At 40.2% G+C, this 15,166-nt stretch overlaps 1 protein-coding gene across 1 annotated transcript in view; it reads left to right on the forward strand.

Moving 5' to 3' along the window:
- snx29 (sorting nexin 29) overlaps positions 1-15,166 on the forward strand; it is a 107,046-nt gene that overhangs the window by 46,566 nt on the left and 45,314 nt on the right. The window contains exon 15 of the mRNA XM_026351345.1: positions 3,396-3,502. Coding sequence (XP_026207130.1) covers positions 3,396-3,502 — 107 coding nt within the window. The remainder of the gene's footprint in view (positions 1-3,395; positions 3,503-15,166) is intronic.

The following is a 15,166-nucleotide window of genomic DNA, read 5'->3' on the forward strand; positions in this document are numbered from 1 at the left end:
ACTGAGACCTGATTTACACCCAGTATCAACATGCTATCTGTATCTGAATATAGTACCTGGATAATGACACCTGATCCACAGGGGAACTTTTACACCTGGTTCTATTAAGGGGCAGGCATTATCCTCTTACTACACAATATACTGGTTTCTCAAATCTGACTGCAATTAGTGACAATTTACCGCATTTACAGCAAATCTCAGTTAATTCAATTTAAATCCATTATGACATACAAGCCAAAATGAATTAAAAAGGCATCACTGTTTAAATCCCATGGACCTGATACTCAGAGAAACACATTAGTGATGAACTATGTTCTGTATGTCAGAATAATTGATTACCAACATCTAATTTAAAATCTAAAAGCCATAACGTCACCCCACCCTGTCATCCACTTGTTTGACATTTGCTGAAAGATAACCTCTGTCAAAAATCCCAACCAGATGTGACTCTCTGAACTGAAAATTACCAAGACACACTTGTCTGGTAAATACGTGTATATAACACAGGAATTCTGTGTTGCACACATTGTAAAGCGCTTTGAGACCAATCAACATTTGTCTCCGAAATCTTTACTAAACAAACACGACTTGACTGATTCTCCCATTTATTTAACACGGTTCTGTGCAGTCAGTCCTCATTGAACATGTCAGCTGGGTTCTTTGTTCCCAATAAACATGCACTGGCTTTGCATCTGAAAGCAGTTTGACAATGTCACCAAGTGAATAATAAGCAGAAACATTAACAACAGCCGCTCAAGGAAAACCAAAACCTCACTGTATTATTGTTCTGGGTGCTGCGGTTTGAACATTCAATCTCTTGAAAACCCTTGTTAGCGTGGAGATGCAGCCACTGGCCTGTGTGTGTGTGTGTGTGTGTGTGTGTCCACCCCTCAGCAGACCTCCCCCCCACTAAACTGGCTCATTATCTCACACATTGGGATCATTACAAATACGTCTCAGGAGATACACACACACACACACACACACACACACTCAGGTAAAAACCCAGGGGATGCACACTTCTGGGAATGGGAAGCGCAGCACACATACACACACACACACACACACACACACACACACACACACACACACACACGCACACATACCCATAGACAGTTTTCTAATATGGGCTGATGCTCTTTCAGCAGCACTTGTCATACAACACATGGCTCATGTGTAGCTGTGAGGTTTTCTGCATACCACACTCGCACACATTCACACAGCTGCTGGGGAGTGTTGCTCTGTTAGCTTTGTTATTACAGACCAGCTGTGTGCCCAATTTCCTGGAGTCAGGAACATCTGTGTGCACCCCCTCCTATCTGTAATTCACCCCCCACCCCGCCCTCTCTCTCCCATTCGCCATCACACCCTGTGTGTGTGTTTCATTATTAAGTGCCTATCTGTGTGACAGGTAACAGCAATGCCTCAGAGCTGAGGCTGCAAGCACAACCGTCAGCAACCTACCGTGTGTGTTTGTTTTTTATCTTTATTTCATTGTTCCCAAGTATGTGTGTGTGTGTGTGTGTGTGTGTGTGTGTGTGTGTGTGTGTGTGTGTGTGTGTGTGTGTCCCACGGTGCGTTTTACAGTATGTATATATTTTCATTATGTGTGTGTGTGTGTACAGTATGTGTACAGTAGTTTTCTAGGCTATTAGACTGCTGACTGTAGTATACAGTACAATCTTAGTGGTGGGCCAAAGATAAGCTTGGGGATTGCTGTGCCGCTGGGCCCTTTTAAGGAGCCATGATAATGCATTTCTGTCAGCCTCAGTATGTGTGTGTTTGTGTATGAACAATTTACTGTAGGTGTGTGTGTGTTACTTTGCTTCTATGCTGGTATTTGTGAGCTGTATAGTGGCATAACAGAATGTCACTCATTTTGTTCCAAGGTTTGTGTTTCTGTACATGTATATGTGTGTGTTTATGGTTCAGGTGTTTTTGTATACTGCATACTGTATACAGTATACTGAAATGAAATACTTAAGTCAGTGATTCTATGTTAGGCATAAAATTAGATACAAACCTGTATGTCCTTCTCAGGGTGATATGAAATTACTTTAGTAATTTCTTATTTTGTCATCTACTGTGAACAACAGTTCAGAGTTTATAAGGCGAGTTTGCATGGTAAACACGGTCAACCTGCTACAAATCAGCATGTCTGACTTGCTGTTGTGAGGATGCTGATGTTAGCATTTGGCTCAAAACACTGCTGGACGTACAGAGCTGCTGCATTGGTTTGTAGACTTGTTTTAAAGCAACTGGATTCAGCTCTGCTCCCTCGTACCTTAACACGTACCAGCCGTAAGTTAGGCACTAAGTACCATATTAGTACCTGGTGCACATGTACAGAAAACAAAATTCATTGACCTGTGAAGGAAAGTAAAAATGCACAAGTAGTTGGAGAAAGGCCAGTACATGTGCATGGTGAGCATGTGAGTGTGTGTATCTGTAATACCCTCTGGGACTTTATCCATCAGTGCTCTTGTTTGTGCACCTGCCTGGTTTCCTCAGCAGCTTTTTCCCTAAGGTCCCATCTGTTTAGAGCCACAATGAGCCGACCTGCTTCATCAATACCTGCCTCGCTCTGTCTAGACGTTCACACACTTGCCGGGCTTCACATTTTATCCAGTCCAGCTGCGTGTTTTCTAAAACTTCTCCTAAAGAGTGATCAATCCAAGTTCTGTGCAGCCTGCGGACATGCAGAATCTTTATCTTGCTACTTTAATTTCCCTCTCTTCTTTGTCTCAGCTCAATTGTTCCCTCTCTCCTCCTAGCTTCAGTGTATTTGTCTAGCTGTGTGTGGTGGTGAAATAACGGTGTTAATTTGCTTTTTCGCAGAGGTGAAAAAACAATGCGTCTTCTACCCACCCCTCGGTAAAAAGATACAGGGCTTCAAGTTCTGCTGTTCTCTGCAGAGGCAACCTGATTAGTTGATTGTTATGGGCTCAGAAAGCAGCTCTTTAGGCCCCGTCTTGATTACTTTAGCAGGTTAGCCAGCTACAGTAGTGCAAAGAACCAATAATCCCTGTCCGAACAGAAAGAAAGAAGAGGTGATTGTGAGAGAAGGGGAGTTTATCATTTTGACAGAACTTAAATAAAACACAAAACCACAAAACATTAAATAAAATGTAGATCCATAGCTCCTGCCTGAATAGTAATATGTGTATCATATGGATCCGCTGTCTCCTGTGTATTGTTCTCTTTCCACCAAAACAAAAGCATCAAAAAGCGGCAGGTTTCCCAGATTGCCACAGAAGACGCCACAATTGGCACAAATCTGCTGTTTATAATTGGTGGTGAAAAGAGGCTTGCGGCGTGTGTTATTAACATATCACAGTCTCTGTACATCCTGAATATGTAAATATACCTGCGTTCCTTCTCTCTTTCCACTCCAGCTCTGTCAGTGTTGCGGTCAAATGAAGAGCAGGCCCCTGTCTCGCAGAATAAGTTCATGGGTGACGTAGAGGAACTGGCTGCTAGCTATGAGCGCAAACTCATAGAGGTGAGTGCTTTATTTATTTAATACTATGGATAAGTGAAATACTGCTGAAACAAATATGTTTTAAAAATTTACAGTAGCATTTGCAAAGATCGATTATTGAGCTTTGTACAAGCTCATAGATGTGTTTTTAATAGTTTTGACACGACCGGGCCAGCTGTTTGCATCTGTTTTCAGTCTTTATGCTCACTTCAGTAGAACAAGAAACGCATCAATCTTCTCATCTAATTCACTGTTACCTCTTTCATCCAATTACTGTAAATTAATAAAACACTACTGTGATCTCTTCGTCACACCCACTTTTCTGTAACATAAACCCAGTTGCTTCTTCCTCCAAAAACAAACTTGATTCTTCAATCTAAGGTTTATCTGGTTTGATTTACTGAAGAGATAAACATGTTTTTTCCATTTGCATTTCAGTAATTGTAATTATCTGCCAGGGCCAAACCCTAACTCAGCTGCTGCTATACAGGAACGGGGCACCTCACTAGATTTCTGGCCACGTAAGAGCTGCTGCCACACAGTGTACAAGTAAAGAAAACAGTGTGGGGGCTATCTTGTTTGTTGACAGTAATTTAATTTAAATGTGATAATGATTTATTGCTGTTACCGAGCATTGAGGAACATCTAAATTGGTGCATGAGCAAGAAAAAGTCTGAATGATAAGATTAAATTAGGGCTGTTTAGAGATATACAGGGTTATACAGTTCTCACTAAGATGCTCTTTCTAAATAAAGCAGGGAATTGTGCTTTCTGCAGTCGCATTGATTTAAAACTTTTAACAGCCAAGAGCGAATCCCTTTGCTGCTTCTTTTTAAGTATATTGATTGCGGAGCATGGTGAAGATCTCTAATAATTGGACATCAGGCATAAAGTTGCCAGCTGTGTGAGTGAGGATGGGAGTTGTCCAGTTTGCTGTTAGATTGACCAACGAGGCAGCACTCCCAGCGAGAGTGACATCCGCGGATGAAAATACAAGGCATTGTGTATGTCCTCTAATGGAGTGTGAGCTGTGTGGGGGTTATCCACATGAATAATTAATCCATTGTTTTATATTTCTTAAATAAGAAATATTTCTGCCTCTGTTTGGCCAAACTATGTTTTCACTTATTTATGCACATGTATGTGTGATGTATTTTTAATGGTGTTTACTAATTTATTTCTTCATTTGCTTTTCTGTCAGTCTCGATTGGGCTTTCACAGAAAGCCGGGAGGATGGTAGTGGGGCACAATTACACCGCAGGCTCTCTTCTGGTCCCAAACCAGCCAGGCTTCAATGGCTTTCTTTAAATAAGTCTGTCATGCAGAATGCAGGTGTTTTGCTTGTCCTCGATATTTATTGTAAGAAGCTGTAAACTGGGTTCTGCAGCAAGAGGCTACATCTGGCTCTTTGGCTGCTATCATTAACTGAACAGTCATAGAGGAGGAGGGGGGACTACAAAGATATTCAGCAAACAGATGCAGAATGCTCTCATTATTGTTAACCACCAGTGTTTTCAACACTCTGGTTTAGTTAATATTATAGTATAATCATATTAGTTGCCATAAAGGAAAAGTGGATCAGTGTAATATTGTTTACAGTATGCAGTATGAAATAGTTGTGGGAGAGCCAGCATGTTTTAATCCAGGTTCAGCAGCACCACTGTCGACCCTGATGTGAGGATTCAGAAATTATGTGATTTACATTAGTAGCTGTCAACACTCATGATTCAGCTGTCTCGCTCCAGCAGCTGAGACAAATTCTGACCAACAAAGTTATTGATTTTTGAAAATGTCACATTGAGCCTTGTTGGATACGTACAAGCCTGCCAGACACAAATAAATATTGGACAGGGCTCAGCCTTCATTAACCTGGGAAACACGCCCGTGTTTGTGACCCAGTTCAGTTTTAATTCAATGATGCTAATGCATTGCATCGACTTTTTTTATATTGGAGTCAAATCTCAAGGGCTCTGTGGTCTTTTCCTCCTGAATCCTCATCTTCTCATATGTGTCCTGATGGGAAGCACATTGTTAATGGATCCATGAAAAAATAAGATGGTAGGTTTTTTTTTTCTTAACTGAACAGAACCTGTTGGATGTCTTTTAGAAAGCTACAGTGCAGCCCAACAAATCAGTGGTTTGACCTTGTAGGACAGTTTGCAGGTAAAGACTGTCATTGAATGGAGGCCCATAGTTCTGGCTCCTTTTTAAAAAGCCGATTGTAGCATTCAAACCATCAAATGTGACACGGTAGATGCGGTTAAGGAATAAAAATAAAAGCACTTAACTATATTAAGTAAGGGGAAATCAACTGTGCATTTTTCACTGCAAGTTAACATATACAGTATATCAGCCAGTCAACGTACTAAATCTCTATGAAGCCTGCAGGTTGTGCAGATTGAGAAATGTGGGTGTATGTTTTTGCTGAACAACTGCTTGCTGTGTCTGAAAGCAAGGTTAATTAGACCAGAATTTATGAGTCAGAAAACCTAAAGTCTAAAAAAGCTAATCTGAACTGATGGAAGGAGCTGGGTGGGGGTTGTCTGTGGTTTTGTAACTATGGTACAACCCCTTTCCCATGACATATAGTTCCTTTATGCTATATTTCTATTCGCAATTTCTGTTTGATTAGTTGAATTTCATGTCACAGCTGCTTGGATAATTTTTTTAAGTGACACATTTCGGAACTGTTAAAGACTGTCTGCCCACTTAGAGATGTAAAAACGCAGTTAACCAGCAGGGTGAGTTGGTGAAAATGCAATGTTCTCCAGCTCTTTGCTTTTTGGTTTCCCGCTGGTCTCCTCCTGTTGCTATGTTAATGTGCCATCTCGGGTAGCTGTGTTTGTCTGGCAGTGTGTTCACCCTTTGATTAACAGATTCCACCTGATGCTGTATGTCTGATCATCGGTGTTTTATATTTTTAAAATCATCTTTTCCTTTATTTTTATTGAACCATAATTTAAGCCCCTCTACTGAGACACAGCAGTGACCTGTGGAGGAAGCATTTATTTTTATTCACTGATTATTCCTGGATCTTCTCCTACCACCTTATTCTCTTTCTCCCTCACTTCTCCTCGCAGCTCCCCTCATCTTTTAGCTCTCGCAGAAAGAAAGCAATATAAGGTGTGTTTGTGTATGCTTTCATGCATTCACCAGCTGTGTAAATTCATTTCTGAATGTGTGGGGTTTGCCTCATGGATCTGCATGGCTGTGGGTTTAAAAGTAGGAAGAGCATATCCCAGTGGACTGGTGCTTGTTTGAAATGGAACAAGACAAAGGGGTGCAGAGAGACATAAAATCAAAGAGGGAAAAAAAGCAAACTACAGCAACTTGAGGGGTAATAGGAGCTTAAGCATTTTTATTTTTATTGCAGCACTTTTCATTGTGTCTGAGTAATAAAACAGATTACATAATGCAGTTAACATGTCCACTGAGATTGAGAAACAGCAGAACTGCATGGCATTGATCTGTGAGGCTTGAGTGATAAGGAAGGGGTGGGCAGCTAGTGATGTAACCTCTTATCGGTGCACACAGACTGTTGGTGTCAGGCGGGAGGTATACAGTACACAACCACCTCTCTGAACTTATCAGCCTGCAAATCATTCACACTCGCCAGCATGTGACTGTTCATTTTTAAATACCACTTTAATCTATTTTGAAATGGAAACGATTGTTGCAGCATGGATGTGGCATTGTGTTATTACTGAACGGTGTGCTCTTTTTTTTTTTTTTTTTTAAATCTGTGTGATATAAATTATATGAGGATGTTGTTGTTGTCAGTATTGCTACTCTTGATGACTTTCAGTTGTCATACACACAGAATGAAAGTCAAAAATAAATGTTTAAGTCCCTGTTGAATAAGGAAGGGGTAGAAACGATGGAGGAGGGAGTAGAAAAAAGGGTTTGTTGTGTTAGATAAAACGGGGAGTAGTAACGACTGCCTCTCCTCTGGCTCTTCAGACTTTCAAACTCACCTTGAATCTTTTCAGTCATTTGTAGCCAGTGTGTAAGAGACATTCAAGGACAACTCTGGAGTGTGCCCTGGGAAAATTAATGTTTTAGAAAATTAAATTAGCCTCTTATAAAGAACATATTAATATTACAACATAGTTGAATGCTAACTACAAAGGAAAGTATACAAACCAGAGTGAAATTAATGAAATGTATGATTACTAGAATATAAACAGCTACATATGTCGTATGTCCAGGGATGTTTTTAAGTATAGGCCATGTAAGCGGTTCCCTCAGGCACTACCAACTGGAGGGGGGCAAAAGTCAAGGAAGAAAGATTTTGTGATTTCATCTGATCTCTTTTTCAAACTTTCTCGTGTCCTGTGTTCCCCTCACATTGTGAAAACAGCACTGCACCAAACGCTTGAGAGGAGACTACAGACTCACTGTGGAAAGACACTCTGCTAGAGGGTTCGACTCTCACAGACAAAACTGTATGTTCACAGGTACATCCTCAATGCATCCATGCATTAAGACCGCTCTGAAACGTAAGCGTTGTTGTTCCTGATGTCATGAGACGGCAAACAAGGCGTTTTGATAAAGATATCAGCCATAAATCCAGATGTTTTCACCAAGAATAACAGCTGTCTAAATCACTCCAATGTGCTCTGTTAAAAACACCTTCAGTTTCATTTATCTAAAAGCAGCAGTGAGGAAATTGAGTAAGCGGTTGTTATTTAGTGAGTGAACACACCTCTACAGGGATGCTGTTAGTTTGGCATTTTGTTCAGCGTCTGTTTAAATCCTCTCCAGAAGTTCTTGCCAGAGAAGATTCAGGCTGACAGCCTCCCTTAAGGAGTGCTCAGAAAGTTTTATATTTAAGGAAAACTATAGAATTATAAATAAATAAATAAATAGATATAAGTGAAAGACTCTGTGATGTAGAGGCAACAATGACCTATGAACCTAGTATAAATGAAATCATGCATGCATTTCGAAGTTAATGAGGCTAACTGCAATATAAATACTTGTAAAACTTAAGAAAGTATGGCATTAGAGCTTTTTTTTTTCTTTCCTATCTGACTCTATATAACAGTGCACTGATCACCATTTGGCACCTTTTGCAAGATTAGTTTCTAAACAGATTTGTGAAACAGTATCTTCTTACTTAAGGCACCTGCCAAATAAAATTATTAGATGCCTTAGTTATTTAGGTAATTCAGATTTGGAAGAGGCTTTTGTGCTTCACATTGAGAGCTAATTACATCATCTATTAGTGCTGTAAATCAACTTGTCTAAAGCTCCAAGGCTGATCGTCCCAATCCAAATTCTTCGCAGATGTCTGAGTCATATCCAATAAACAAACAGACTCGAACTAAATTAGGAGTCTTGTGACTATGAAGTTAGTGTTGCAGCACGTCTTTTTGTTGTTTAGTTTTCCCCAGTGTGTATTTTTGTATCTGCTGTGTCGTATTGATAAGTAGAGGGAGACTACTTTTGGAGGATGGAGAAGAGAAGATATGGGTCGAAACTTCCAGTGGGATCTGGGATTCTCCCTTTGATCCGCAAGCTCATTAATTAACCATAAACAACATCAAGAACAAGAACAACAATTACAAGCCACCGACTCAGAATCTCCTCTGTGCAGAAAGAGGAGACACAGTAATAACCAGGAGAATATAAACCCATATGCCTGCATAATGCCTGTTGTCTTTGCTGTGTAATGCAAGTGAATGTGACCCTTGAAAAGCCAAAATACTACATAATGCATGCTATTCTACTCAGAATAATGGAGGTGAATCTGCTTTGAAGTGCTTGCACATGCACAGAGTACAAAAGCTTTCCTAGGCCGTATTAAATTTGTTTTTTCACCTTTTTTTAAATTTATTTAGATCCAATGTAGAAATGTCTATGTACAGATTGGGACACAAACAGTCTCCCCCTACAAAAACATAACGCAATAATACGAATGATTTCCGCGATCTTGTTACAATTTGAGATCATTTTATGTCTCTGTCAGTTAATCATTAAAGAGGTACAGCACAGGATAATTGTCACACCAGTACAAAGTGAATGTTCCTACCACAGACCTTCACAGTGCACATGTATGTTAAAGTCATACATGCTGCTGCTACTGTTGCTATTAAGCTAGACTACTGCAATAATACGTTTATACATATACGTGATATTGGAGCTCTGCAGCAGGAGCTAAAGTCTAGGTTTTCCTTTTTCCTCCAGCCTCATAATCTGTTCACTTAGCCCAGTTTGCTTTAAGATTTTTGTTCTCATGTGGCATAAATACAGTTTACAGTAATGATGGAGGCAGATTTACTTCTAAAAATAAGTCATTCTTGAGCAGCAGGTAGACAAAAGAAGCCTCTCATTACTCGCTAGACACTGCAGATTCTGTTGGCAGGAAACAGCTGTATCTATCAGATCTTATCAGCTGAAGCCAGCTGTAATGTATCAAGTCAAACGACTAGTCGTCAGACAGACGGCGCCCTCGCCGGCTGACGATCATGTATAGCTGTGGACATGTGGTTATGGTTCACGCTGTTGTTCTTGTGTTGCAGTGTAAAGCTAGTTAATAGGGCTCCTGGAGAACATTTCTAAATCCAATAAAGATCTGGGCTTTTATTACACGTCACCTGTAACTCTACAGACTAATTCATTAAGCTAACGATGTTCTTCACCTACACACCATTTTCTCAATTGCCTACACCTTACTTCCAAACTCCTGTAATGCTGAGTATCACTCTTAGGACAGTTGAATGCACACCACTTTGACACGTAGAGAAATCGAAGGCTCGACAGGCCAGCAATGCCTAGTGAAAGTCGTTTTGCTTTGATCTCACAGCTGTTGTTCAGCAATCATAGAGTCTTGAAAGCACAGATACGTAAAGTGAAAACATATTTTGGCGTGTGCAATAGTAATCCGTAAAGTTACCAAGTGACATTTAATCCCCTACCTTCACACTGGGAAAGTCCTGTCAGTGCACATTAAAATGTTGTCTCCTGATAGAGAATAGCAAAATGCTTTCTGAAAGCAGACCTAATCTTAATCTATCCAAATACTTTTGGCATGCATAGAACACGAGAACATGCACCAAATGAAAGCTTTAGTTCTCTGACCGTTCATCCCAGCGTGATGAAAACATCCCCAAAATTAAAGATGACACACTGTACTTGAACATTGCCATCGCTGCAGCGTTTCAAAGTAATAATACTACACAACCATGCGATGTGTGATCCAAGCTCTCATGGAGCTTGCTGTGTGATGCTGCAGTGACAAAGAGCTACGTCTGTACCACGGACCAGATTTAGAGTTTTCTATAAACTCCCCATTTCTTGCTTTTTCTATTGGTCCATCTGCCTCTCTCATGTGCTCACACTTCTTAACTCATCTCTCACTATCTCTCTTTGTATCTTTTTTTTCCACTTCAGTTCAGACTGGACAGCACAGCTTGTGATGTCTATATTGGTCCACTCACACACTAATTTTCTTCCTTTTTTTTTCCCCCTCTTATTTTTCAACCGTGTCTCTTCCTGTTTGGGAGCAGCTGTGCTAAAGTGAGTCAGAGACACAGACAGAGACACAAGCTGCATTCAGAATTACGAAATAACCCAGTATTAGCTGTATTGTGATTGACGCTTCACCCACTTTGAGATGTTTAAATGACCCTTTGATACTCTGATACTCTGCAACTGGGTCTCCCTCCTGCTGTGAATAAGAAAAAATGAACCGATCTTCATCTTCATTCAAGTTGTGGTGTTCTGCCCTCTATTAAATTGTATACAGCTTTAGTATGAAGACTGAGAACTGTTTGCCATTAGTCTTTGTCGTATCACAGTACATGATAACAGATCCTGAAGATTTTTAACTGTCTGCCTTGGGAAGAAAGAGATATTATTTACATGAATTAGACTTCTGAACTGTGTGCTAGACGTATGTGACTATTAATAATGTAAATAATAGACATTAACAGAGACAAACTTAGTGCCAGCTTGTCACAGTGATTTTTGCTGTACTGTGTGTAATCCCCTTAAAGTCTCCTTTCAATTCTCAACTTTCAGATAAAAGCACATGATGAAAAGGCAGCAACTTTGACTTTGAACGTTGTTGAATATATTCATATTCATTGTACGACCTCCAACTGTACAAATACACTGAGAACGCACAATGAAAGCACACTGTGTTTTTGCCCAGTCGCACAACAGCCTCCACTCCACCAGAAACTCTTACAGTCAAGTATCAAAAACGGGGATCTCTGGGGTGTACCTAACCTCAGTGTTTGTTCCAGACGGAGACCTTTCATTCATATTTGCTCGTCTGTCACTCGAGGAGCTGATGAAAACTAATATTTAATCAAAAAAACAAATGCTTGAGCAACAGAATAACTTGTTAAAATGTGAAAAAAAAATGCCTCTGCAATATTAATGGAGTGATAAATATTGCACCAGTATGTTTAGAACAACGTGTTGTGTGTGAATTGTGATCTGTTCTGGGTGTGTTCATATTACAAAATGACTTTCCTGTGTAGAACCTGAGCTCTAATCAGCTCTCTGCCCCTTGTCCGCCTCCGTTTTCAGATTCTCTTGACCTCATTTTGCTTTACCCCACTCTCTATATGTGTTGCATTTTATTAAGGTTATTAGGTTTAGGGTCAGCTATACCCCCGCTGTTCTTGTTCCCATTTTCCCTCTCAGTCTCTTTTTTCTTTTTTGTATTTCTGCTCACCCAGGGCTCTCTTAGCAATTTTTATTCAGGCCCGCTCAGCTTGGCGCAGCTCAGATCAGATCATACAGCGGGGGAGAGGAGAGGAGAGGAAGAGGCACAAAGAGATTCTATAAAGATGGGAGAGGAGAGCAGAGGAGGAGGATAAGGCGTTGTGTGAAGGAGGAGATTGTGTGAAGGGAGTGCGCGGTCAGCATCACTTGGGTGGCACTTAGCTGTGATGACTCCACCAGTGCCGACAGTTGCATCACGCTAAACCGGCCCTGCAGGCCGGAGAACGTGTCCGATAGCAAACATCAATTTATATTAGATACACTCGCTCGGAATATGTGACATAACTGTGATGGATAACATTGCTATTTACAAATGTGAACCAAAAAACACTGAGCTGAGTCTGTTTTCTACAATTTTCCCAAATACCATTTTAGAACAAAAGTATACTTGGGTATTTATTTACTTAAGCTGCACAGTTCCAGCCTTCACTGATAAAATAAATGATATCAATTTGTCTTTGTTACATAGGAAATAACCAACCTACATGGTAATGTTTACTGTTAATCGTATTGTATATAGTGTATTTGTCATTATTAATCACATAATGAGAGGGATGTGGTAAAAACTGGGTCAGATCATAAGGTTATTTGTTTCTTTCATGGTTCAGTTTTTAACTCTCTTACACCGCCTTCAATTTGTATCTATTGAGCATTATAAAGTGCAGAAACATATACAAAGACAGATGTTTCATGCGTGGGAAACCAGGCTCTGGTTTTAATCACTAATTGCAAATAAACTTCTACCTCAAAACAGGAGAAAATGAAATCAAGTCAAAGCTAGCCCCACCTGTGGAAAGATCTCAAGATCTCAGGCCTATTAGAATATAAAGATGGCACTGGCACCGATGCTGAATAGCAAAGCAGATCACAAAGTGCCGACATTCCTTAAAAGTATGGCTTAGGGATGCACGATCCTCCTCCAGCAGAACATTACAACTCATTCAGATCGCTTGAATGTAAGATGCCAGGTGGGAGCCATACAGCCATTGCTTTAAGGCTGTGGATGGTCCTAAAGCAGCCTGTCAAGCTTTGAAATGTTGATCTGTCGGGTTAAATGTTTAATATGTGTTTTAATGGTTTCATATAAAAGCTGGTGCATTGCTCTGCCTTCTTTGGCCCATTGGTTTAGTTTGTTCATCTTGTTATCTCTTGTGTACTACGCTGTTTTGATCAAATTTATCACATTGCTTGTGATGCCATTCTTTCATATTTATTTCGTTGTTTAAATTGTTTGTGCCATTAAACTGAAATTAAACCTAACTGGTTCCGACAGTGCCCTTTAGCTCTGAAGTCACCACGGCCATTTTGAGCTGTACTGATCTCTATGTTTCTCATTTATATTTTGACGTGGATGGTTCTGAAGCCCTTCGCTAACCTTACTCCCGCAGATATTTGCAGATGCCGGAGGTCAACCTCTGGGTGACCTTCGGTAGAGATGTGTCGTCTAGATAGCAGGATGATGACGCTGAGTAATGCCCATTGCATGTAAGGTGGAGGCATGAAAGTGAAACACTGAAATGTGGTCGTGCTTCTTAATGACCCGGAGTTAACACCAGCAGAGAAGATGAACTTGACCGTTAAAAGAAATTGGCAACGATAGCACATAGTCACGCAGCCACAGCTTAATGTAGACCACCATTGGTTGTGTCGAATTAGCACAAAGCAGCACACATCACATACACATACAATACTGTACAAGTACACACAAACGCACATGCACGGCCGGAGAATGACAAACTGATTAGCTCCCTCTCACTGAGAATTAATTGGGTTTCTTCACGCTTAAAATTAATTCCCTCTATTATAATGTCCTAGTTAAGAGTTGTGGCGGCAAAATAAATAGAGGTGATGAATGGCTGGCATGTAGAGGGCAGACGCTGTGCTTTAGGCTGTAACCACTTCACGTTCCTTGAGTTGAAAACGACAGAAGGTCATTTGTTCACACTGTGTGTTTGGGCGTCCTTTTCAGTATTTGAAATAAACACCAGGCTTCTTTCAGGATAGAGACGGAAACATCAAGATGTCAAGTTTGGGGGTTTATTTCTGACCTGGTGTTGGTCAGGTTTTAACTTCTGAGATCACCATCATCAGCTGTGTTTTATTGCTGTACAGTTCTATGTGATCCTGTAAGTGAGTGTTCTTGCTTAGAAGTTGCTTGAATCACCTCCAGTGGACGAAAGGCCTTCCAAAACTCCCAGATCTTTTTTCAATTTGTTTATTTTATACTTTGCATTGATTACCGTCTATACAGCTCAGGTTGTGTTTGACACTGGGAAGGTTACACAGCCTTTCTGAGGAGACAATTCAATTCAGTTCAATGTTATTTGTATAGCACCGAATCACCACAGATCTCCTGTGGCCTTGATGTGTACTGTGAATACTGCATTTGATACATTTGACAATAAAGATTTGTCTGTATGCTTTCTGCTTTCAGCCCATGTATTGAATACATAAGCATAGGCGGTCAAGCTAGTTAATTAAGCAGCGTCTTTTATATCACTCTTACTACACTAAACCGCTGTTATTTCTTTTTAGCTATCTAATGTTCAACATATTTATGATCAGGTCGGATTTTATTGGTTTTATATCTGTATTAAAATCATATTTCCAGATTTCTGCCAGATCTCATGCTTTTTTCCGTTTGTTCAAACTATTGCATTCAGATTCGAATTTCCACGAGGAGAAGTGTTTGTTTGACCCAGAGGCAGTTTGCTCCAGAGTTGGGGTAGCCTTGCTTTCTGTATATTTTAAACCACGTTGTCATGGCAACTGGAGATTTGAAACTACTTTTATACCATTGGAATATATAATATACACTGAATTCAGCAGATTTGTAAAATTTTGAAACATTCATTGAATCTGTTCTTGTGTAATGTCATTGCTGCATCACATGCAGAGGGCAGCGGTGTCTGGCTGGGTCTGTGTGTTTGAACACGACTGATCTGT

Source organism: Anabas testudineus, chromosome 19 (assembly GCF_900324465.2).
Source record: "Anabas testudineus chromosome 19, fAnaTes1.2, whole genome shotgun sequence".
Taxonomy (NCBI): domain Eukaryota; kingdom Metazoa; phylum Chordata; class Actinopteri; order Anabantiformes; family Anabantidae; genus Anabas; species Anabas testudineus.